The 27,359-nt window shown below is 33.3% G+C and overlaps 1 protein-coding gene across 1 annotated transcript in view; it reads left to right on the forward strand.

Annotated features, from left to right (window-relative positions):
* Nucleotides 1-27,359, forward strand: part of LOC106478544 (CD109 antigen-like) — a 98,884-nt gene that overhangs the window by 51,206 nt on the left and 20,319 nt on the right. The window contains exons 8-16 of the mRNA XM_013939093.2: nucleotides 185-382; nucleotides 1,199-1,309; nucleotides 3,723-3,785; nucleotides 4,338-4,535; nucleotides 5,380-5,529; nucleotides 15,674-15,814; nucleotides 16,408-16,456; nucleotides 18,772-18,917; nucleotides 24,307-24,319. Coding sequence (XP_013794547.1) covers nucleotides 185-382; nucleotides 1,199-1,309; nucleotides 3,723-3,785; nucleotides 4,338-4,535; nucleotides 5,380-5,529; nucleotides 15,674-15,814; nucleotides 16,408-16,456; nucleotides 18,772-18,917; nucleotides 24,307-24,319 — 1,069 coding nt within the window. The remainder of the gene's footprint in view (nucleotides 1-184; nucleotides 383-1,198; nucleotides 1,310-3,722; nucleotides 3,786-4,337; nucleotides 4,536-5,379; nucleotides 5,530-15,673; nucleotides 15,815-16,407; nucleotides 16,457-18,771; nucleotides 18,918-24,306; nucleotides 24,320-27,359) is intronic.

Consider the following 27,359-nt stretch of genomic DNA (forward strand, 5'->3'; position numbering starts at 1 on the left):
TTCTGGTGACTTGAAAATTTCCCCACATGCGTAAGTAAGTAATACACATATTATTGTTTTCCTGTTGACTTGAAAATTTCCCCACATGCGTAAGTAAGTAATACACACATGATTGTTTTCCTGTTGACTTGAAATTTTTCCACATGCGTAAGTAAGTAATACACATATTATTGTTTTCCTGTAGCTGGCAATTTCTTACGATGATCTAGTGCCTCTCTCCGAAGACAAATTAGCCGAATCTATAGTTCAAGTGCGTCCCACTGTTGAGTTGGCTAATGGTGGAAGAATGGAACTTGAACTCATTGAAGAGTCGTTTGAGGAAGAAGGATTAATGACAATAGGATTTGACACACCCAAAGATGCTACTAAGATAACCCTACATGTAATTCGCTGTTTTTGTTGTTTTCTTTACAACTACTTTTGGCTCCATTCAGCTTCATGTCTGGGAAAAAGTATATGCCATGATTTGTTTAGTTTTTGTTTCTTTTTGTCATAAAACAGCTATATGATTAGAACAATGTAGTGGAATTTTCAGTAAACTAGCATTGTTGACTCATTAATAACGATGGTTATACCCTCCTTGATTAGAACAATGTAGTGGAATTTTCAGTAAACTAGCATTGTTGACTCATTAATAACGATGGTTATACCCTCCTTGATTAGAACAATGTAGTGCAATTTTCAGTAAACTAGCATTGTTGACTCATTAATAACGATGGTTATACCCTCCTTAATTTTTCAATTAAATTCAGATATTGAGATAATTATCTTAAACAAAACTACTGAAAGTTCCTTTACAGTGCCGCTGAACCTATAACTTGGAGCATACGTTATTAGAATAATCTGTTTTAAATTGTGTTTGTCGGTGTACTCATGATGTCAGAAAAACACGTAGGTTCAAGAATTTTTAATATAAAATAATACAAATTCTTTCCAAAGCGCTCGAAGTATATGATTTTTATCATTTTACATTACATAGTATTGTTATAGTCACATAGTTAATGCCTTTTAGCATCAAGACTGTTATTTTATACAATGAGAACGCCTAGTATGCTAGTCGACCTCATAATGAACTAATAAAGAAATATTTATAATTTCAATTTGTTACTTTACCATAGGTTCTAATCTCTGAAATCATATATGTTTCTAAGAAGAAAAGAGACTGAAAAGTTTAAAAGTTTTTTATGATAACTCACAGGCACGTTATGAAGATCCTGATGACGAAATTACAACAGAATTAGTGCTGCTAGCTTATTACTCTCCTAAAAACAGATACATGCAAATTACCACAAGTACAGCAGAATCCTCGGTATGTATTTTTATCCACTCAATCCCAATAGCAGTTTTCTATTTCAGAATAATTACCTAAGCTTATCATATACCGTGGAATATTAGTAATTAGACATAAGACAGATTTTATAAATAGAATATTAGCACGATATATAAATATTTTTAATGCCATTATTAAAGACTGAGCATTTCCTAAGATCTCTATATCTATATTTGAAACGTATGTGTGCTGTATTGTATTACTGGTTAATGGATGTACCAGAGGTATGTGTACTGTATTGTATTACTGGTTAATGGATGTACCAAAGGTCCTAGAAGTAATGTAGTATATCATCAAGAAAACATTTGTTTACATCCTTTCTAAAAAATAACCGTATTTTGTCCTAGAATATTAGTTAATTGAAATAGTAGTACTCTGTTTTCAATCAAATAATTAGGCTTATCAAATGTCATACAGTAGTAAGAAAAATATCAAAGATATTTAGAAATAGTGTGTTAATATGTGGTTAACAAGATTCATACTTACTCCTATTTCTCATTTAAAATACTTTTAATTCTGGTTCAATTTTTACACACTATACCAAAAGAAAAAAAAAGATTGACAATGAGATATCCATATTTTCTGAGGGGAAGGGGGTGCTTGTTGTAATTGTTATGATTTTACGACTAACCTTTTCACTCCTGTTATAAAAATTTCTGAAAACAAAACATACCGTGTTACATAACTCAGACTTTAAATACAGTAAAAAAGAATAATTCAGTTGAGTTGAATACTAGATGAAAATCCCAGGGGCTGTCCCCATGCGAATTAACTTCTCACGTGGAGACTAGCTGCCTCGCAGGAGGTAGCATTCTTTCAGTGATGTTACCAGTGACTTCTTGGCTGTGTATTGTTTTATTCATTCCCCATCTTTTGCTTTTCCTGGCTACGCCATACGGTACTTTGTTTTACAGCAGTCTCATTCCCTCTGAATGCCGATGAAGATCTCCCCTGATGTCACCTTTGTCTTACTAATGCAAAGGATGTCGATATTCTGCCAGTAGAGCTGTGCTGGATTTTATAAAAGGGTTTCTCCTGCAAGTTTGTCAGACTTCTCCCCTAAATGGCTTGGCACGTCCATCCATGTAATGGTCTTACTTTCCAATTTCTTTGCCTTCCTTTAGGGTACTAACCACTTTGAAGGTTTTCCAGTACTGCCTATGAGCCAATATCAGATATTATGTTGATATCACTGTCTTCCAGCTCCATTGTTGTGTTACTTGTGGAAAGGTTGAATGATCCACCATTCTTGATATTGATCATATCCAACGCTTTCTTGACTATCTCAGTTCACAACACCTCTCTATACAGTTCACTCATGAAATTGAGATAAATAACTTTATATGCTAATAGCTTTTCAAATTCTGTCTATCGTAAAAAACATTTACTGGCCTTTTCACTCAGGTTTACAGTTTTATACCCTTCTCTTTCAAACACAATTTTATTCGCTGTCTACAAAATAGGGCCTACAAACTTACCTCATCCTAATTAGCCCTTCACAAAGAAATTACTTTTGTACAAAACATTCTCTTTCGAAACGGCTACGCTAAGCGTTTCTTGGAGAAATTAACTTCCTTATTTTTAATTAATTTGTTTGTCAAACCATTTAAGATACCCACTGTACCCAAACTTCCCTTATACACCTGCTTACCATATCTCGGGAGACAGAGCTCCCTTATCACGAAACAGTTGAAAATATTATGTAACACTTACTATCACAAATTGAACTGAAACTTGTTATGAAACCCAATTTTAAACTAAAAATATTTCTTTTCGCTACAAGATCGTTTGGCGATTGGCCATTGTTCACATTTCGTCTAATTATACACGTGCGGAGATAGTAAGGCATCCTATATTGGTGAAACCAAACGTCACCTTAAAGTACGAGCATGTGAACACATAGGCATATCTATAAAAACTGGAAGAATGGTTACAAACCCTCCCAACTCCGCTATCTATCAACACAATAAAGAAATAGAACATCCAATTTCTCTCTCAAACTTTCAAGTTCTTTAACAGCCAAACACGATACTGAACTTCTTATAAAATAAATATTATACATTAAAACTCTTTTTCCACCACTAAATAACACACTGGATTTAAACCTATTTTAACTATTTCACTTGTGCCTCAGTTTTCATTTTTTCGTGTTGTATTTGTATATTCGAATTGTTTGTTTCTTATGTATATATATTTCTGCTGTAATTATAAATATTGTTTGTTTGTTTTGTATCTCTAGATCACTAATCATGGAGTTATGACGATTCTGAAACATTTAATAAATGCTTTCTGTTATTACGTTCGTGTTTTGTTTTATCAATAAACATTTATGTTTTTGAACTCATAAAACTTTTCAGTATATTTAGTGTTTGTGTGTGTTTTCTTTCTTTAGGCTGGTGAATATGCCATCTTCCATGTGTGGGCAAACTTTTATATGAAGACATTTCATTATCTAGTACGTGATCCTATTTTTTCATGACTATTGCATCTTAATAAAATGAAGGCTACTTTATGAATTTTACAAATTAACATATTTTGACAAAAACCAGTTACCTAATTTTATTTTTTACCTTAGAAACTAAAGTCACTATTGAAAATCAACATATTTACTGTAAATATACTTTTAAGTATTAATGATTAATCATACATTTTTCAATAAACTGAACTAAAGCTACTGCTTAAAATAAATGATGGTAAATAGATAGATATACTTTAATTACAATATCTGATAACTGCTACTTTTATGTGAAAAACTCAAGTTACTAAATTGAAGTCAGCAATGAATATGAATATTTTACATTTCATATTTTAATATGTAACAAAGTCTGGTAAACTAATGGAGATTTCTGAGAAATAATATTTATAACTAATTTGAAAATACATAAAGAAAATGTTTGGGTCCAGTTACATAATAATCAATACAATCTATGATTTATATTTCTAGCAAAATTTTGTGATTAAAGTACCAGTAAGTATATATATGTATATAAATAACTTTCTAATACAGGTGGTTTCCAAAGGGATCATAATCCTGGATGGTGTGGCAAAAGTTAATGGAATGATAAACAGCATTACCACCTTCTCAGTTGCAATCTCACCAGAGATGGCCCCTGCATGTAATGTGATAGTATACCATGTGACAACAGATGGACATGTGATTACTGACAGCGTAATGTTACCAGTTGCTGCAATTAATCGAGCAGATGTTAGTAGTACTTTTAAGTGTCTTAAAATATAAAAGTGTTTATAAATTAATCGTGCTTTAAAATACTAGATATGTAAGACTGAACCTAGAATTGTAAAAATAAGTTGGGTGAAAGCACGTGAATGGAAAATATTGGTACAATTCATTGAAAAAAAGTATTCTCGTATATTGACAGAATTTAGAAGCTCGAAGTATTCTATCATAATTCTGCTAGCTCTGTAATTCAACATATAATAAAAGTATTTGAACTTGTACATATTTTACTGACTGTTTCTATTAAAATTCAAAGTAGAACGACACCTTCTGAAAGTTTATTTTTGGTATAATGACAAAAAGAATCTTGATGGTCTTATCATTAAACTTATGTTTTTAGTTTTTATTAATATTATAGATGTTAGGTTAGTACTTTTCTGATTTTTTGTTTCTTAAACATCATTCATAAAATATTCAAAGTTGCAAATTTTAAATAATATGTTATAATTGATTACATATATTTCAGTATTAGAATGTTGCTAATATGATACTAATTAAAGAAAAACTGAAAGGTTAATAAACATCTGTAGTGATTAGCAGTTGTTACAAAGAAATTTCAGTGTTGTTGCATTCAACATATTTTTGCAAAAAAAAGTTGGAAGTAAACCATATTTAGACATTTATGCGCATTGTGTCTGAATAGTTTTATACTTTACATATATTATTTCTATTCAGAGAAATTGTGCATTTTGAATTTATTATTTTATGGTATTTTTCTTAGAAAGGTGTTGATATTATAGAGAGTATGCCAATTTTTATAGATAAATTTATTGCATGTTTGCCTTTGTTTAAGTTCATTCTTTCAATTCAGTTTTCCATGGAAATCAACACAAAACAAGACCGGTCAGGGAATCTGATTGAGTTAGTGCCAGTCTTAACCATAGAATCTATTATCGGCTTCTCCGCATTTGACTCTGATTGGACGGCTTCACAAGGACGAGAGGAGCTGACACCAACAAGAGTAAGTTTCAGGCTAATTCAAAAGGTATTTTCAACTTCACAAAGGTAAAGATGATTGAAAGTAATAAGGGATTTAAATTAAATAACTGTTCTAACGGACAGTTTTACAGACAATAGTGAAATTAATTTAAATAATTAAATAACATGTAGGCTTCAAATTAATCAATCAATAGATGCAATACTCCAGAAAGATAAAGTAAATTGAAGTAAGTTTAAAGTTCAGTTAAACAGTGATTAAACAGTTTTAACACAAACTAAAATAATTGAATTTTATATAGATTCAAAATTGAATCAGTAACAAACGTAAAGTATAAACCAGTAAAATTTGGCTTAAAGTTAAATTAGTCCCTGATTGGATAATTTTGCAAAAAGGAAAGAACATAAAATAATTACACATAGGCTTAAAGAAAATTGTTCATTGGTTGAGTAATTTCAAAAACAGTGAAATAATTAATTAAACCAAAATTTTTGTTGGGATAATTTCACTTTGTACAAATAAGTTGATTTGTTTAAGGAAGTGTAAGTTAACATTATTTGAAAGTAGGCCTACAAAAGTTTACAGAGTATACTTGTGTTCAAGCAAATAGAAATGTTAAAGGACGAAATAAAGTAATTTATTATGGTTATATATTTTTCTATATATTTGTTGAATTTTTTATATGTCCATGGAATGGACACAACATCTATAAAGTTTCAGTATAGCCATATCCCTGATAGCTATATTTTTTACAAGAATTAAAATCACAATCACAAATTTATAAAATGTAATCCTTACTTTGGCCTACAGATAAGTGTATAAAGCTGTCAAAGTAGGGATTAAATTTTATAAATTTGTGATTGTGGTTTTAAATCTTGTTTCATTACTTTTTGTACTAGGATCCCTACTTCATTTTAAAATTCACGATTTTGTAATACTCTTATTTGTTTACTTTTTATGTTATACCTATATAAAGTATATACTTTACATATAGAAACTGTCGCACGTCTATCGATCGATATGTAGCGCCACCTGTTGTTTTGAAATTGGGTTTAATAGATATTTATGAACATGCATGATATGTTTACCATTTATAAAAAAATATGTGTATAGTTATCGGAATATCAAAAGCGAATACCCACAGACCAGTCAACTAAACTGGAGAAAACTTGTAGCGATAGTCCGAGCCATCTAGGGGCTAGCCCTGCTGACGTGATCAGGTAGGTAGGTAGTAGACGAAAAAGTTGCTGTTTCAGAAATTTTTGAATAGTTATACCAGAAATGCTAGCGACCTTTTTAGCATGTTATTAATTTGTATCGTTTTTCTTTTTTGCTTAGGAATTCAATAGGCTAGTTTTCGGCGCGTGATTTATTTGGAAACCTTGTCGATCCCTACTATTAAATACTACCATACTTAATAATACATCTTTAGTTGTTAGTACTGTATTATTTTAATGATTGCAACCTTATGATTTTTGTATGAATTTTAGAAGTACATATTATATAAAGTATTAAAATGCATATATTAAGTTCAACTTTTATAACTACAAGTTGGTTGGTGTTTACAGTGCTTAAAAATAACACTAGGCTGAGTGTCTAGGCCTTATATTCTCTTTTTCCACCACTAATAATGTTCCAAATAATTATGGCTTTGCAGTGCTTACTTCACTTCAAAAGGCTTTTATGTAATACTGAGGTCAATGTGATCTTCTTCTTTACAAGTTTTCAGAGTATATTTGGGCAACCCTAAAACACAGAGTTCGCACAGGTTATGAAAATTCTGGAAAGTTGTGCATTTTGTAAACAAAAATTTCAATTCTGGAAATTCTATAAAATCATGTTTTGTTTTTTTTATCTGGAAGTCTTTGATATCTAACCCCATTTCTCCCACATTCCCATTTTTATTGACGACATAATGTACAGTATATCATTGTGTTTATCTCAGTCTGACGAAAACGATATCAAGAAAATGTTACTCGTAAAATGGGAAATACGCTCACTTGGCAATACCGATCAGCAACAGACTTTAAACTATGTACCTTCGTCTGCAAGCGAATAGGTGCCACGTGACTGTAGGGTAGTTATTGTAAGTCTAAATTAAGCTCAGTACTCGTTTAGCAGAAACCTAAAATCATAAAATTAATGGTAGTATAAAGAACATGGACGTTTCAGAATTTTCTCAATTCTGTCTTCAGCATAAACATTTCCAAAATAATGAACAACGTTTCTAGAATAAGTTCTTCGAATTCGTTAAAAAAAGGGGTAGAGAGAAATGTAAATCCAGACAACAAAAATATAATAGAATGAGTCATAAACCTGACGGATATGTGTGTAAGTCATATATTTGCCACTAAAAACAACCTGTCAGCTTATACCTGATTACTTCACCTGTTATTTATATGGTGATATAAAGGTCAGAATATTTTGAGTGGCATTTTGGGCCAATTACTAAATATTTTGAGGAAAATATTCAGTTTTTAAGGGGCGTACAATCAGGACTGGAAATACAGTGCCATCATATTATTAATATTATATTGTCCCTTTTTGTTCTTATTAGAGTTTATTTCAGATCTAAAATGAATAACATTCTTTAAAAAACTGGTTCATGATTTTATTTGTAAGTATCATACCTCGTAATGACTAACACAAGATGTACTGTAACCCATGGCAACAAATAGTATCATTCAGAATAGTTATTGTTTTAAACATTGTTTAAACTTGGGATGGTACAATAAAACTTAATATGAACATCAAATTGAAACATAAAGGTTTTTATAGGTCCACAAGGTTTCAGTTATTTGAAAGGTTTTTTGTTAAGTGGAATGAGGGATCGTGCGCGAAAGTGCTAACTCACGGTGGCGCCAGTATCGATACAGTCCCAGCACCGGGCCAGCATGCTTCTCAATTCAACACTTGGTCAATCAATAAGCCTATTTGAGGGGTACACGTATTTCATTTGTTTACCTGATATATATTTTACCAATTCCACCAAAATCAGTGAGAAACGTGAAAACTGGAGTCATAACATGATCAAGACGAATTTATATGCAGTGGAGCAAAAACTACTAGAAGAAAAGCCTATTTAATCGACAGGTAAACAAAATAATATGAGCGATAATACAATGTCACACTATTGTTTGTTACATGAAAACAAGCATAGTTTCAATATGTTGGTAAGAACCTCGTTCTAAATTGCTGAATAAAACGACAGAATTGTAGCTGTTGAATGAAAATAATGATAATAATTAACTTTTGTTCACATTTAAATATGCGATTTGGCACTCTCACCGACATTTTATAGGCCTAGCATAAATTGAGAAAACAATTACATTTGTCATAGGACGATAGTATTAAACTTGCTGTATTTTTAAACACTACATTCTTCATTCGACCCCTTAGGATCTTCCGAAAGAAGAGTATTGTAACATATTCTATCATTCATAAACAGCATTTCAACAGAAATTTCAAAACTAATGTAAATCTAACTTCCTGATAAACCTCTTTGCAGGATTTTCTCGCTAATCCATGAAAAACAAACACACTGATTAATTCACTGACCAACTACATCACAGAAGAACACTTGCATAGTCTAACTGACACTGAACTGAATAACTCATTAGCTTCAATGAGTCTGGTATTTATATAGAATCTACTTTTTTGTGTTACACAGGAAGTTTCCAGACTCTATAGAGGCCTTAACTTTCATGAAATTCCTAAATCTTGCTTCATAATAACGTCATGACAAGCTCTCTCTAGCAAACAAACATCTAAATTAAAATATTAAAATTACAACTAACAACAGTCGTATTTCATCTATATTATGTTCGGCATATACATACGAAAAAAAAACGTTTAAAAATAATGGAATCAAAAAATTTGGCCTCACATTGTCTAGTGGTTAAGGTGCTCGACTCGCAGTCTTAGGGCCGCGGGTTCGAACATGCTCGTCCTTTCAGTCGTAGGAGCGTCATAATGTGATGGTCAATTCCATTATTTGTTGGTAAAAGAGTAGCCCAAGAGTTGGCGGTGGGTGTTGCTGAGTAGCTGCCTTCCCTCTAGTCTATCACTACTAAATTAGAGACGTCTAGTGCGGATAGCCCTTGAGTAGCTTTGCGCGAAATTCAAAACAATCTAAAACTCGTGCTTCGCGTGCGATTCATGTACTTACATTGTTTAACTACTGAAACGTTGTTATGGAGAAAATATTTTAAAAAATGGATATAGACGGGCATGTACTTACATTGTTTAACTACTGAAACGTTGTTATGGGGAAAATATTTAAAAAAATGGATATAGACGGGCATGTACTTACATTATTTAACTACTGAAACGTTGTTATGGGGAAAATATTTTTAAAAAATGGATATAGACGGGATTGAATCTTCGACGTCTCGCATACTAAGTGTGTGTTGTGCCATGTGAGCTTTTTATTTACATATGCAGCATCATTCAGTGAAATACAATATATATGAGAAGGGTGTATGTTTTTGATAGATAAATCCTTTAAATAATGCTATTCTTGTATTATGTAGTTGGAGATTAATGAAACAAATACCTACTAAACAGAATATGGAGTTGCTTTATATCTAAAGTATAGAAGTGCAAAACACTGGAATGACTATAAACGAAATATAAATCTGTACAAAACACATTTTGTATAAACACCATGTCTTTCTGGATAATCGCCATCTTTGATTAGGATCTTGAAGTTTTTCTTGATCGAACTCTTGATAAAACAACATTATATAAAAGTGAATTTTTAAAATTATGGTATGAAAAAGTGTAAAAATCAACTGTCTTCGTTTGTTGCTATTTCACGTATTTTCCGTTTATAATGGTATCAATTCTTTTTCTTTTTTTTTTTATCTTCCCATAAAGTATTAACAAAGCGTCTGGTACACTACCATCAATAACGGAAAGTGTGTAAATTTCATTACCCCAGCGGTTAAATTAGTTCTTTGGGTACGAAACATATTTAAACTGTAGGCCTAATTGTCGATTTTTAGACGCTTGTATTGAGATGCAATGATAGTGAGTTATTTATAAGCCACCGAAAGATTGGTTGTTAATATTAGTGAAGTACCTGTATTTAAAGTTAATGCTATAAACGTTTTGCACTCATATTGAATAATGCACGTCAAACGTCGTTCACTTTCGAAGTCATATAAACGTAAAGAAATATTGGTTTTCCATGTGAGCTAGCAAGTATACACGCTTAGAATGACTGATACACATTATTCTTTTAATTACATAGGTTGTGTTGGAAACCAGAAATACAGAACATTTTTAATGTGTGCAATAATATGAGAGTAGTCTTGATAATAATGTGTGTGTGGATCTTTATTCTGTTGGCGTGGTTGACATGGTGACATGTCATTGATGTATGTTCAACAACCAATGAGATACAAAGCTGCAAATGATAATAATATGATCAATAAAGATTATTTGGATTTGATTACATCATTGAAAAGTTTTTAGGTGGGACCAAAGTACAGAAATACACTCACTGATAATTAATAATTACAAAAAAATGCTAGCTAACAAAACTAGATAGCCTCAGAAACTATCAAGTTTGGAGAACAGAAAGGCGTGTGTTTTAACAAAACCTATATAAAACACTATTTGTTACTGCTTTTACCTTAATTCCTGAATGGCTAATGTTTTATTTATTCTGATACTATACCAAAACCTTTTTTTTTTCAGGCTTAAAAATATCAACGTAAGAGTCTCAACTCAAAAACCAAACCAAGGACAGTTTATTTGAATTTTCATACTATAAATTTCTTACACTTCAGGATTTTTCTGTTTGTAGTCCAATATTTTAACACGTTGATTTACAAGAATTGATAAACTTCATATCAGATTGAAGTCTGAAAATAATAATAAGGACAACTAATCGGAGAAAAATAGACCCTTTATCACGAACAATAATTTAAATAGAATAAAGTTTAAGATATATATCACAGATATAATAATGCATATTATGATATCCTTTAATACTGACATAATAGTTACAAATCAAAATCAACTTCGAAAAATTTTAAGTAAAACGAACCCCTGCAGAAAAAAATAGCGTGACCTTCCAACACAATCCACACAAAATGAAAGAAAAAACTTTTTAAGTACACATACCGAAATTACAACTATAACATAACGCAAAATACAAACTAAAATTACAAAATAAGTCACTTGACACTAAATCAACCCCCCCCCCCCAGCGGCACAATGGTATGTCTGCGGGCTTACAACGCTAGAAACCAGGTTTCGATACCCGTAATGGGCAAAGCACAAATAGCACATTGTGTAGTTTTGTGCTTAACTACAAAGAGACAAGCATGAAATCAAAATTTAAAATATATCTATTTTGGATATGAACATAAAGAATAGGCCTAGTTTCTCCTGTGAAATAAAATTTCTGTTGGATGTGAGAAGTGGATGTTCCTATAACCACTTTAAAAATGTAATAATTATTCAATTATTTCAGGAGTCTGCCAACAAATATTCAAATGAATAATAATTAATGAAATTCTTCAGTTATCTCTCTTCGATAACTGTGCTTGTGGCATAAGCTTTGTACTAGAATAAACCAATCAACATATATTTAGAGATTATTTACTTACAAAAAAATCTCCTAAAAATGACAAATGGAACACCCCACAATATCTCGGAAATTGGCCCACAACTATTTGTAGTAAGTGTTTTCTTCATTCACTCTCTCTTTCTTCCTACATGCAGTTTCTCCAGCACGCCTTCTGCCATTGAGAAGCCACATCTTTGGTCAATCTTGTCAGATATGCAACAATGAGAAAATATTGACACTGATTCGGTTAATGCCTCATTGTATTCTCACAGTACGATAATATATGTAAAGGTTCATTTCAGCCTTCAGGAACTAGGGGTATGGAGTACTCCTTATTTCCATCCCTGGTTGTTAATATCAAATCTCACAAGATAATAATGAATGAAAAAAAAGAACCAGAAGAAGAAAAATCTGATTCGAAAAAATGATTCAAAATAACATTACTGAATATTTCTAAAAAAATATTATATCGCAAATAAGGATCAAGTGACTATTCTATTTAATATATGTATTTTACAAATTAAATAGATTTTAGTAACACGCCTCCTGGTGGGTCAATGTTAAGGATATAGACTTATAATTCTAAAATCCAGGGTTTGATTCCACACAGTGAAGAGAGTGCACATAGTCTATTGTGTAGCTTTATCAATAACTTACATAACACGGTCTCACAGCTCTCAACAGTCTAACATCAAATGGTAAAACGTTATGTTTCCTTGTTAGACCATCAGAATACATATCACGTGACTAGCAACACTTGTTTCACAAGATCATACACGAACTTAGTATCCATACATCACTGCTAGGTGAAACTCGTGTCTGTTTTAATATAAAAAACATTCATTGACAATTTCTTAAATACTAGGAGACATGTAAGCTAGAAATTATGGCAAATAAAAACATATCTGAACCAAACAATTGAAGGAAAAATACATAAACGATAAAGAAAACCATAACTTAACATAAAAAACAAATTGCTACTTCACAAGCTGCATCTCCATGGGCAGACCAGGCGTTATCTCTTGGGAATGTCAGAGAATGAAAGGTAGTCAGTACAAAAATAAGTTAGTGACTTTCTTGATCATTTGTTATGTGAAAACTGCGCATCCCTAGAGTAAATTAAAAAGTTTGAAAATATATATACATTAAAATAAGATGGCAGAAAATGCACGACATTCATGCATACCACAATAGTATTTAGTTGGAAGATGCAGTTTTATCACTTGGTATTAAACTAAAGTTGTAAAAATATCAAGTAAACTTAGAGACTGTAAATGATGAAGAATTGATTATTGCTTTATTCAGTAACGCACGGTCATTTAGAATTTCTTTTAATGGCTTAATTAGTAGCCTTTGTTTTTGTTTTTGCAAGTGTTTTTTGGATAGCTCAACTATTAGTCAAACTATACCAAGGAAGTGCAACTTCGATCCACTGTAACTGGATATCAAGACTTATAATAATTGGTTGCTATAACATCCGTAGAATATTTACAGTGCGTGATGCAAGATATTCCTAAAAACAGGAGGAAAATTAAACATAAGCTGTTCTGTTGCTAAACTTTTTTTTGTACAACGGTGAACAAATATAATAAAACATAAGATTAGTTAATTTTCGTGGTATTTATATTATATTAAAATCGGTAAATTATGTCCTATATTATGACCGTTTAGAATGAATTCCCCATTAGTACTTGATAGAGAAGCTAGCATATTGATTCAGACATGTAACTGGACGCCTGGTCTTGATGAAGCCATTTTTTATTGGCATTCAATCCATACAAAGATAATATTTTCTTGTGGCTTAGTAGTTATGTATACAAACGTCTGGGCAATTTATTATAGTTTTGTTGGTGTTATTGCATTCAAGTTTGTCAGGAAAGTTTTTCTAAGGTATTTTTGGTGATTGCAGGTTATGGCTATAATGGTAAGTTAAACACCCGAAGAACCAAGAACAATGCCAAGATGAACTCTTCATAATATCAGGCTAATTTTCTGGCTAAGTAGACATTTCGTTGTCTGATGTGAAGACATGCTAATACAGTATTCAACAGTTGGTTTCTCTTCAGCTGTGTGCTTTGGGAGAAGCTTGTGAATACAGTTCTTGTGTCACTTCTGTAGACCTAACTCCACGTGAACTATTTTATTTACAGTTCCAAGGGAAGTTTTTACTTTACCTATAGTTGACCGCTGTGCCTTTGGCTTACAAACTGTTTAACTTTCTTCACTACCTTCACGTTTAATTGGTAGCCTATCATCTAGAAGTTTGTTTTTCTTGCTTAAATCATACCTTCAGGGGACAAGGAATTTCGCTTTACACTTTGCAATCCAAGTAGGCCTTATTCGCGATTATATTTCATTCTTGCGGAGCACAGACTTCAACACAAGTTTTAGTGCTTATACCATAATTTTAAATTACTTTTATTATAAATGCTCAAAAGTATTTTTCATATCTAAATATAGCCACTTCCTTCTAAGTACATATTAACAAAACTTACAGGAGTTTCAAATGATGAAGTCATCTTTATTGTTTTGTTGAGTAATCCATGGTAATTTGAAATATCTTTTAATGTTTTATTTCATAGTAATTTTTGTTATACTTAGGTAAGTGTCTTTTGGATAGCTTAGGTATTAGTCAAACTATGTCAAGGAAATGCAACTTGAATCCAATAATAGTTATCTGTGCTACAAAATCTCAGACAGAATTGTTTACAAAAATAAATTGATGCAGACACACTTATTTTCCAGTTTCTACTAATTCTGTTTCTACGTTTTTCGGTGGATGCTGTATAAAAGAAAAACATTTTTTATCACTTTTGTCATTGTGTTTTGATAACACATTCTTAAAATGAAAGTTTATCTAATTCAGTATCCATTTAAAAAATTCTCTCTAACATCATCATAAATCTGATTTTCAGTACTTAAGTTTTATAAAAGAAGAAATATAGGTACGTGTAGTAACCACAAATAAAGTCTTTGAAACGTTTTTATCAAGATTCGTGCAATTTGAGACAGTGTGGTAGCCACCTGCTGGTTCATTGCTATTCAGATATTTCCAGTTGCTGTGCAATATTTTGTGTAGCAGTTGCTGCTATGCAAAACTTTTGACACAAATTATACCCTGCTTTCCTTTCTTTACCAATCTTTTTTTATATAAAACATTAAAGCTTTGTGCCTCATATGATTGTAGTATATGAAAATTATCTTCTGTCTGAAAGTCCTGCAATCTAAACCTCGTAGAAGGAAAAAAATTTTAGATGTCGTATGCACTTGCAAACCACCACAATTAGGCTAAGTGTTACAAGAGGGATCAAAGTTTTAACCTGTTTAATAACAGGCAATAAGGATGGCAAGGGTAAAGATAATAAGATATGCAAGTTTTTAACATAAAGTTTGAATAAATCTTTAAAAGATTCGTTTCCTTAAATTTGTTTTTCGTGCCTATAGGTGAATGTAAAATGTATACAATGCAAGTCAGTGCATGATTTGTACGTATCACAAGCAACTGCTTGGTGAATATCCAACCTTTAACAATAAGGCAGCCACTTGTCTGACAAGATCATTTTTCCTCATCTGTTATTAATTTTTCAGGCGATAGAGGCAATGTATAAGTTTGAAGAATCACGCCTACGATTACAGCGAGCAGAATGGCGAGATCGAGAGGGTGACCCAGAAAATATCCAGTATTATTCTACATCCAATTATGGGAGAGACTCTAATCAAACCTTTGCTGTAAGTTTTAGTACTTAACTTGATGGTAAATATTTTTCCTATAACTTATCTCTCACCTTTTGCTCGGGTTATAATTGCTATGTTATGATAACACATTCGTGCTGAAGTTAGTTTTTATCAAGTGATACATATTATGCATTATATAATTAAGATGGTTTTGTTGAATTTTGTGCATCCATATAAACGTATTCTAATTAACTCAACCACTTCATCCAATCTTTACATCTTACTATGATAATACTATTTTCGTATAACCCATGAGCATTACTGACTCTTGGACTTCCAGCGTATTAGGCAATTAAATGCTTTGCCAAAATAACTAAAGGGTTAACGTGCTAGTAAGACTTTTTAACAACTTAATCTATTCAAATTTGTTGTGAGTTGTAGTCAATACACCAACTTCTTAAAATGAAAGCTTATCTAATTCAATAATGATCTAAAAAGTTCTTAATGGTATCATTATGAGTTTGATTTCCAATATTTAATTTTAATAAAAGACGTACAGACAGAAAAGTTTTAATATCTCTCAAAGATACACGTAGTAACCATCTGTCAATATATGATAAGAATAACACTTTTCTGTTCCTTTTCAGTTTTCGAGTCTAATAGTGTTCACGAATATGATTGTATCGTCAATGCCAAGTGAGTTTTTTCAGCATTATTTCTCAAATATTTCTATATAGTCGAGTGTTTTAATTTTATAAAATAGATGTTTATGGCAACTTTTATTCCGAATATGCCTTACACACTATCTGAAATGATTTGGAGAACCTTCAGTAAATCAAGGCAAACATTGATCTCATTTATTAGAAGGTAGTCATATGAGCTACAGAAAATATCAGGGAGAATTGTTTACAAAAATAAAATAACACAAACATATTTGTTTTTTGGTTTCTGCTTATATGTTTCTTAGTTTTAGTGGATGGTGTACAAAGAAAGAAATCCCTTTTATGATTGTGTTGTATATTCCCTTAAACCAGTTAATCTTAGAGCAATGAAATAACACCATTTAATAACAGAAGATTCAACAAGATATTCATTACTAATTAGTACTGAAGTTTTGAGTAACCGAGTTCTTGAGAACGAAATAAAGAAGCTGATCACAATGTAAAATAGAATTAGACAATATTTATTTATTCAGAGACACAAACACAATGTGTACACATGCTTTCACGGACATGGACTGCTCTGTTCTGCTGGATTAGTTATCTTCAAGTGATGAGGCCAAAATCATCTATCAGACTGTTTAAATTCAACCTTTCTTACTTCACTAGCCCCATTATTGATCATTCTCAATCAAGCATAGTGGAGGTTATAGCCTCAGAATACCACCTGAATTACCAATGAAGGACACTGCTGTTTACTTTCTTGCCATGAGCAGAACAAATGTGACCTCAATACAAGGACAAGAAACAACATTACCTTAATAACTTTCTTTACCATATACTGCACATATACAGAATAAGTGTTAAAGTCAGAATAAATGTCTAATACACTTTCCTCTTTCTCTCCTACTTCAAGCTTGCCCTCAAGCCAACAATTAAATTTAATTTCAAAACTTTAAAACCAATAAAATTTAAACTTTCAGTCTGGCCAAGGAATGTGTTAACTTTTTCTCGGCCCTTTGAATACTTACTTATAACATGGATGATATAACGATTAAATAAATAATGCAATATCATTAAAACAAGGTCCATTTAACAAACAAACTGTTAATTATCACAATATTATCCAAGTAATAACCATTTAATAACAAACACTGTACATAATCAAGTACCCTTTAAGACAGATGGTAGCACACAATCACAAAGTTCACAACAGGAAATACCAATTCGCATTTTAGTAAACAGCAAAAAAAATCTTTAATAACAAAACTAAATAAATACAAAAATCAACCCTGTATCAATAAAGTCACTAGAAATCACCTTTACCATAGAGGAATTGTACATCAAATAACACCCTTGAACGATGAATGAAGTGACGGTGCTAATGCCATACCAATATATATGAAATGAAGAGTAATGTTTTTACATAAAGTGAATATACATCCCACACGTATAATTTAAACACGATTTATAGACATTAATCAATGCCATTTCTTATCTGTATTACTTTACTGAACGAAGAAAACAGGTACAAGTCTATATTATATTTTACACCAAAGAAAATTAACTCTATAACAAGGTATATGTTTGTAAACATTACAAGTATATCCTTTAACAATGATATACAGTTCTGCTTCATAAATGAAAACTACTTTTGAACAAGTCTAGTCAATACTTCTCAAAATCACTGACATAAAATGTTAATTCTCACGTTAAGCACAAATTAAAACAAGTTATTCACTGACACACTTTCAAACACAAGATCAGTCCTTTTAAACTTAGATAAAGCTTATACAAATTACTTAAACATATAACCTTAAAAACTGAAATAGATCTTTTAAAACAAGCCCTGATACACTTTAAAACATAAAATCAGGCCCTTCAAACACAGATAAAGCTTGTATGAGTTACTTAAATATCTAACCTTAAAATGAAATAGAACCTTTAGTAACATAAATCATACAGTGACTTAAGTAAAACCATTTTTCCACATATTGCAAAGATATATTGTGAAATACGTTAAACCAAATATGGAATACCCTTTAAACTAAATCACAAAATTATAAGGCAAAATTTAACACAAGAAGAATAAACTTTTAGCATATAAGATAAATAAAGGAAAGATGCAGAGTATAACATACAATATACACACTCACGTGAATAAACAAAGCAAATAACGTATACAAAATAGATACACCCAAGGGCAAGCATGAAATCGAATTCCTTCACTTCAACCCTGTCAGCAGACCCTCTAAAATGGCAGTTGACATTTGATTAGCTGCAGTAGTGGCACTGATCATGTTGTGGGCTAAAGCCATTCTTGTTTGTGCCATTTCTTTCTTATTCTTTCAGTCAGTAGGCTAGAGTTTCTCTTCAATGTAACCAGTCATCATTTTGATTACATAAGGCCACAGCTTCTGCCCAATTTGAATCCATCTCCTGGCAATGCTGCTTCAGGATTGGGATCTGTTGCAGAGATAATTTCACAGTGGTGGTTGGTTAATATTTTCATTTGTGACCTTACTTTGAATCATCTGAAGAGGTTAGATACTCCTAATTGGAAGTTCCAGTTTCTTTTTCATGGACATTATTTGAACCATTCTTCTGTTTTCCTTTATACATATAGTTCGAAATCTGGTGACTCTGTGGACACTTCCATGGTTACTGTGGCTCAGTGGTTGCCCACAGGTTCCAATCTACAGACTATGTGCTCTCTGCTGAGTTATATGCCTTTTTACTTGTCGTGGATCATGTGAAAACTAAGCAGTCCACTAAGTGTACGATCTATACTTACTCACCTAGCTCTCTGAAGGCCCTGGAATCGCTTAATATGAGTTCTCACCTTGTTCTCTTGGATATTCAGAAATGATCAGGCCACTTCTCTTTATTGTTCATCTCCATTTAGTTTTTCTGGATTTCTGGTCATGTTGGTATTCATGGGGAATACTTTTCCTGACACTGCAGCTAAATGTATCTGCTCTGGTGTTGTCGCAGCTCTGCCTGTCCCGTATGTGGTCTTCTAACCTGTCATCAAGACAAAGCTTCACGCTAGTTGGCAGTTAAAGCGGTTGCTATTGTTTGGCCATTCAGTTTCTATAAGAATCGGAGAGAAGAACTTGCCTAGGCCCATCATTGGTCACAGTTTCTTCACCCATAGCTTTCTTTTACAAAGAATAATCCGCCAATGTGTGCCTTTTGTGACATTTAAGTCACAATTACGCACAAATTTACTTTCATGCCATCGCTATGATTGCTAGCAGTGACATACTTTTAGTTATATTTTATCTCTTGGTTTATCTTTAACATTAGGCGTTGTCCAGATTGATCATGTTTATAGATTTTTATGGGTCATTGACCTTTTAAGGTTTATTTAATTTTGTACATAAAAACGTTGATCTTTTTTGTCTTATTTTCATTTTTACATAATTTACATTACTTATTTTCTACCTAAATTTAAAATTACTTCTTTGGTGCAGATAGGTCTAGTGCATTGCACAAAAAAGCCCTATTAATCAACCATTACATCAAGCAGGCTGCATTTCAATGGCCAATGTACAGTAATGTATTACCATCTAGGAGCCATCAAACTCAACAAGTTTTGCTTTTTAGGCATTACAAAATAACTAATGACCTCTAGGATTCAGCTAAACTAAAACGTTTCAGCTAAAATTCTCATAAATCATGATTACTACTTGTGCTGTTACTACACTATATATCAATATATATTCAGACGAATACATATTGGAGAAATTATATTTCCTTCAGATATACTGGAAACTATCTAGTGAGGATCAAACAGTATTCTGTGTAGACTTAACACCACCCAGCTAGATCAGATAAGTGATTCTCTTGAAACAATTCAAACTTATTAGCTCATAAAGCCAGGATCACAAAGCCCTTTCAGGTAAATTTTCTAACTTATAGCCATCATTCAGTTGTGTAAACTGTTGACGGTCTAGGTATTACCTTTACAAACATCAGCCATCCTAACTGTATTAATAAAGCAACCATCATCCAATGTCCTATAGATAGCTCTTATAGTAAAACTGTTCCATAGCTCGAAAGTAAGGGTCACAAAGCCCATTCAGTCCAGCTGATTTCGTGATCAATGGAAAACAAATAATTCCGCTTCCTTGCAATAATTATTTCTTCTCCAAACAACTTTCTTAGCTGTTTAATGATCAAGTGGTAATCATGCAGTGTTGTGCATACGTTATTCCTTATAACACCACCCAATAACTCGCTAAGCATGAACTATTGAAACCATCACTTGTCTTTAGATCTGGTGCTTTTTCATCTGATTTCTCTTGAACAGCCATACAAGAACTCTCAGTTCTTTTTCATCTTTAGGATTGGAGTGGGATAAAACAATGTTTTCCTCCTCATCTGACTCTTGGTCAAGGCAATTCACAATAAGTTCATCAGTCACATATAGATGAATATGGTCAATGTATTCCAGATGCTTTTATGTGCCCTTGACTGCTGTAACTCACACATCAGTGGACTGACTTGTTGGCACACAAGATAAAGTATTTTGTTCTAGAGTCCAGATGCTTCTGTGATGCCAGTATATATCAATCCCGCACCCAGTCTCTATTCTGGCACATCCATTCTTTCACTGTCTTACTGTAGCACCTCTTCTGTCATAAGATAGTCTTCCCTAGCTGTTAAAGTGCAAGCTTACACATTAATTACTGCAAATTTTAACTGCTTCACATATTTTTGTGGACACTGTGGAACGTCTTCTCTAGGTGAAGGCCCATACACAATACCTACAAGGAGCACATTTAGTAAACATGTCAATCACTGTTCAGTTGCATAATACACCATCATGATGTCGGATAAGTGTTCATTACAGTAGATTTGATCAATGTTAACACTTTATAGTCTTTATTATCTGTTCCACTAAACATTAGAGTGAAGATGAGAAGGTAAAGTGGCATCTTTATTACACACAACACTGAATGTCTCAATTCAAATGAGTATGGAAAAATTACCATTGAGTGTTAATGTGTGTGTTTAACACCTTGTTATCTTCCAGTGTTTGTGTTATGAAAAAGTCTAGAGAATATTATGCTTCAAAGCTCTGGAAATCGTTAGCTGTAACAGAAGCTTAGAAAGCCACTGTTCACTGGTTTACAACAATGGTAGAACAAATATTTCTGCTCTCTTAACTGCTTGTAAAAATGCTTTAGGTTACATTAATTCATGCTACGTTCCCCAATCTGAACTATGGTCTATGAGTTACTACTGCTGCATTGAGTCCACATTCTTTGCACAGTCCTGAACTATCAATCTCAAATATGTTTATAACCATGTTTTTTGCTTTCAGACACATTGCAATATGTGCAACCATAGCATTACCACTAGGATTGGTTACTTCCGCTTACCATACAGATGTCCATTCCAGCACTTAGCTGAATAACTTAACATCGATAATTTCTAACAAAACACCAGAAATTCATCCTTATGAAACAGATAACTTCCCAAGCTAGTAATACTTGTTTTCTGGATAGTAAACAGCTTATTTTATGCATGGACTCTATAATGTTGTTACGTATTATTGTTACACCAGAATTCAACCATAGTAAGCCAAAGAACACCACTTATATCCATGGGTATACTGTGACTTCCTTTCTCACATACATCGTTTCTGGAGTCAGTAATGGCTGACATTGGATAATTATCCTATGGAACATAAGTTCACCAGTTACACAGGTAAAATTGACTAAATATGCTCCATGGTACATCTTTTCCAAGAATGCCTACTGTTCTGATCACTTTTGCATCAACCATGATTATGTCTCTTATCCTCATATTATAATATAGAACCTAAGTCCTGGGCTTACTACCACACTTTTTGGTGCAAGTTGTTTGATGCACAACCCAAGTCAGTAGCCAGGCCTTCTGGAGCTGTAGAAGCAATATTTGGCACTTGGTATTGGTTCTCCTTTACTTGCTGAGTCATCAATCAAAAGTGATAGCATTTTCCATTTTGTTCTTCATCAAGGTATGGGGAGGTTATTTGAAAGTAATCCAATATTTCATAGGCAAAGTATGCTTTACTTTCCCTTCTAGGACAGTGTCTGCTTATAAGCATCAATGGCATGTGTATCATTAGAAGACTGGATACCCCTATCCATTCACTTTATACCAGTGTGATTGCATTACAGAGCTGTGTGGGTTGTCGTTTAACTTTTTGTCGAACTCAAACCTGGCACAATATGGTTGTCTGGGTAGTATGGTTTGTCTAAGATGAAGTCACTACAGCTACTGCTTTGTGCTCCCTCCTTTCTGACAACAAGTTTGAAGTTACCACTTCATACCACATCACCACAGAAACTGCCCCTGTAAGGGTGAAAAAAATCTCTCAAACTTATATGCCACATTGTATCACTGTTTAACCTCTTCATGAACTTCTCTCTGAAGATATCCGTGTGATTCACTGATGTCATTACAGGGTCAGCCTTACGACACAAATGATGACCCTTCTTCCAAGCCTTTAACTCAGCATGTTGGATTACTCTATTTTCAACTGGGTTGAACATCTAGTGCAACTCGGTAATGACTGCCTCACAGTTCCAAAGTTGCTTCTCACTTATGTGTTTGATGAAATCTAGGACTAGATCATCGAAACTCAGTAATGGGCATTGCACAACATGTTCTGAAATTCAGCTTTTCAGACAGGTACTTGCCTGAAACAGTCTAAATCGCCTTTGGCTGTACACTGAATGTTGGGAGAGAGATGATCTACTTTGCCTCACTCGTGGTGAACTGTACGTATTCATGGCCAAAACGACTCACTTTTTACTTCCTGGCCATCATTTGACCAAGATGTCTTCAATGTCATGGACTCAGCATTGTATGCACACTCAAGGATTCCATCTCTTGTTCAAGTAGCCAATCCCTGGTCCAGAATAACTGAGCAACGAGTTGCTGTCAGAAGCTCATCCATTGGCTCTGAATGACAACCCCAGGCTCCTCTGTGATCCATGGTTGCCTCAGCAGTATACATACCTCTTAACTCAGAGAGGCTCATCACTGCTACGTGGTTTTTATGCTTCATCATTCGGTACCCACCATATCACCTGCTGGTGAGAAAACTCCTATTGGCAATGTCATCCATCAATGGCACCTCCAGTCTCTTCTCGACGTTCTTGGATGGCTTCAAGGTCTGGGAGTCATCTATAGACCACCCCACCCAATTTCAGACTTGCCAGGCACCACATCATGGCAACAATCTTTAATCACTGCCACTTGGTTCACCTTCTTCGCTATTTTGTGCCTGCCATCTAATCTCCCAGTGAAATCATTCCTGTTGTTGGATGTTATCCAACAATGACACCTTTAATTTCTCCTCATAGTTTTTGAGTGACTTTAACAAAGTTGGGTTATTCTGGCTGGCGAAGGTCAGTGAGTCCTATACACACACTACCTCTCCTGGCTTTAGATTAACCAGATACCTCGTCACAGTGATGATCCTCAAAGAAAGAACGTGGAGTATCATTCTGGGTGCACTAGACATCAGTGGCTATTCTTCTGAAGTTGTCAGTTGTAACGAGATGGAAGTCATAAACCTTCAAATCTTCATCAAAATTTTAGTGTTCAGAAGAGGACTTCTCCCAGACCCAAAAGCTCTCTTCGACAACCATTTCATATTCAGGTGAAACTAGAGTAATGGGATAGGTCTGATTAGTGTGGTTTGGTTTGGTTTAAATTTTGCGCCAAGCTACATAATGGCTATCTGTGCTAGCCGTCCCTAATTTAGCAGTGATAGACTAGAGGGAAGGCAGCTAGTCAACACCACCCACTGCCATCTCTTTAACCAAGTGTTACTTGACCATTACATTATAATGCCCCCATGGCTGAAAGGGTTAGCATGTTTAGTATGATGGAGATTGTGAGTGGAGTGCCCTAACCACCAGGTCGTGCCAAACCAGGTCTGCTTAATAACAGAAAGTCTGAAAAGATATTTATTATGAAATAGTACTGACTTTCTGAGTAACCAGGGTGATCAAAGCTAAATAAAAGAGGCTGAACACAATGTAAAATATTAAAGGAGCACCCAGTGGAGCACATACCACCGCCACGTAGCATTGATCATATTCGGCTCTCAATAAAACAAAAATATGTCTGTATGTCCGTCGTTATCAACAGACATGGACCATTTTGAGCAGGACAATGGAGGATAATATTTTACATATGTCCACCAAGTTTCATCAAAATCCGATCATTTTTTACTGAGTTATAGAGCAAAAATAGTTTGAAAAATTGATCAACATATTAACAGATAGATTGTTTGGATTTTTCTGACCTTGATCCTCCAAACACTAATCACTTCTAAGTTTGGTCGTAGTCCAAATGTATACCAACTTTCGTTCAAATTCGAGAAATCCTGCTAATAAACACACATAGGGGTGAAAACATAAACTCTGTCCACCTTTGGTTGCAGAGGTAACAAGCAAACAATATTTTTCACATTGTATACTTACTTTATTAGATATGGATTGATCACTTCTACTGGATTGGTCATCCTCAACTGATCAGGTCAAAATCATCTATGAGGCTACTTAAATTCAGTGTTACTTACTTTAAAAGCAATGTTGGATTTACCCAGAATGACTAGTCATTCTCATTCATGTATAGGGGAGGCCATAAAGCTCAACATTCTATATGAACTACCATTGAAGAACACTACTGTCTGCGTTCTTGTACAATGTGTTGCATCACAGCCATGCGCTGAACAGTTGTGATCTCAATAGAATGACAAGGAACAAAGGCAACTATAATGACATCAACTTCATGACTCTTGACCATGTGTTATGTGAAAACTACACATATATACAGAATAAGTGATAAATTCAGAATAATACTCTACCAAAATAGGAAGGTAGAAATGTATAGTATATTTATATACTACAATTGTATAAAGAAACTATTTTATTTTTTTCATGTTACAGATATTAGTTTTTGGTTATATAATTTAAGTAATTTTTTTAAACTTAAGGTTGTGGAATATGTTGTCTGACTGTTTGTTTGTTATGAATTTCGCGCAAAGCTATACGAGGGCTATCTGCGCTAGCCGTCCCTAATTTAGCAGTGTAGGACTAGAAGGAAGGCAACTAGTCATCACCATTCACCGCCAACTCTTGGGCTACTCTTTTACCAACGAAAACACTGTTACATCAAGTTACAATTTACATCATAATATACTTATTATTGGAATTTTCTCTACGTCCTGCATCATTAAATCGTAAAATTTCCCTGTAAATAATCAACGCAGATTTTATCAACTTGGTTTATTCAATTCTCTATATATACAGTCAACATTGCTACAGTCAACATTGTTATACTTAGTTACAATTTAAATCATAAGATATGTATCCTTTATTTTATTTCGATACAACTAACATCAAAATATCGTTCCATTCAAATCCCTTGATTTTACTCAATAAACATTATTAGTATTCTTTCATGTTCTTTATATTTCCACAATATGTAATAATTGATCATTTTATTATTTTTTCACACACACTACATCTTTATACATTGTTCTACTCGACAACCAGTATTTTCTTAAGTTAGTCTTTTCTACACACCAACATTGATGATATATGACTCTTTTATATTTTGTATAATCACCATAGTCAACATCCGGCCAGGTGGTTATGGCGCTCGACTCGCAATCTGTGGGTCGCAAGTTCGAATCCCCGTCACACCAAACATGCTCGCCCTTTCAGCCGTGGGGGCGTTATAATGTGATGGTCAAAACCACTGTTCGTTGGTAAAAGAGTAGCCGGATAACCAGGGAAAATAAAGAACCCTAATGTAACAGTGTTGGATGAACAGAGAAAATCAAGGAACCTTAAAGTAACAACGTTGGACGAACAGAAAAAATCAAAGAATCCTAATGTAACAGTGTTGGATGAACAGAGAAAATCAAGGAACCTTAAAGTAACAACGTTGGACGACAGAAAAAATCAAAGAATCCTAATGTAACAGTGTTGGATGAACAGAGAAAATCAAAGAACCAGGTTGTTACTATATGCGTTAATTGTTCATAGCGAAAAATTGTGCTTTCATTTTGACGTAACTTATAACTAAATCTAAAAATGTTGGATGAATGAATAAATACAGAAAATTAAAGAACCTTAATATAATAATACTGGGTGTATAGAAAGAAATCCAAAAAAACATAACATTGTTGGACGCACAGTAAAAATCAAAGTACATTGTTGTAATGATGTTAACTGTATAAAACAACAACAACAACAACAAAAAACATTCAGAAATTATCTTATATTCTAGGTGTAGGAAGTAAAATTTGAATGTGTTTGGGGGGATTGGTGAGTTGGAAGTAAACCACACTTCTTCGGGGGCATGCTCCCCAAGAAAAGTTTCCAACTAAAGCATATTAATGGCGACTTACATGGCCTACTTTATTTTTGATCTTAATATCTTTATTTCTCCGTAAAATTTGAATGTGTTTGGGGGTTGGTGAGTTGGAAGTAAACCACACTTCTTTGGGGGCATGCTCCCCAAGAAAAGTTTCCAACTAAAGCATATTGATGGTGACTTACATGGCTACTTTATTTTTGACCTTAATATCTTTATTTCTCCATTCGGGTGTTTATCTGCAGCTACCACATTCAGTTTAGAATTGCTACCTGTTTAAAATGATTCCTTGAAACCCCAAAAATTATGGATGGAGCACTGATTTTAACCCATGGACATATGGGTTTGTTTTGTGCAATAAAGTCACATTTGGGTATTTGATGTGTCCACCGAGGAGAATCGTACCTCAGATTTTAGCGTTGTAAGTCCGGAATCTTACGCTGTACCAACGGGGGACATGAACATATGTACAAAACAAATCAACGAACCAGTAAATAGCAATATGTACCGTAACTACAAAATCAAATAACCAGTATATAGCAATA

The sequence above is a fragment of the Limulus polyphemus genome, unplaced genomic scaffold (genome assembly GCF_000517525.1).
Source record: "Limulus polyphemus unplaced genomic scaffold, Limulus_polyphemus-2.1.2 Scaffold223, whole genome shotgun sequence".
NCBI classification, from domain to species: domain Eukaryota; kingdom Metazoa; phylum Arthropoda; class Merostomata; order Xiphosura; family Limulidae; genus Limulus; species Limulus polyphemus.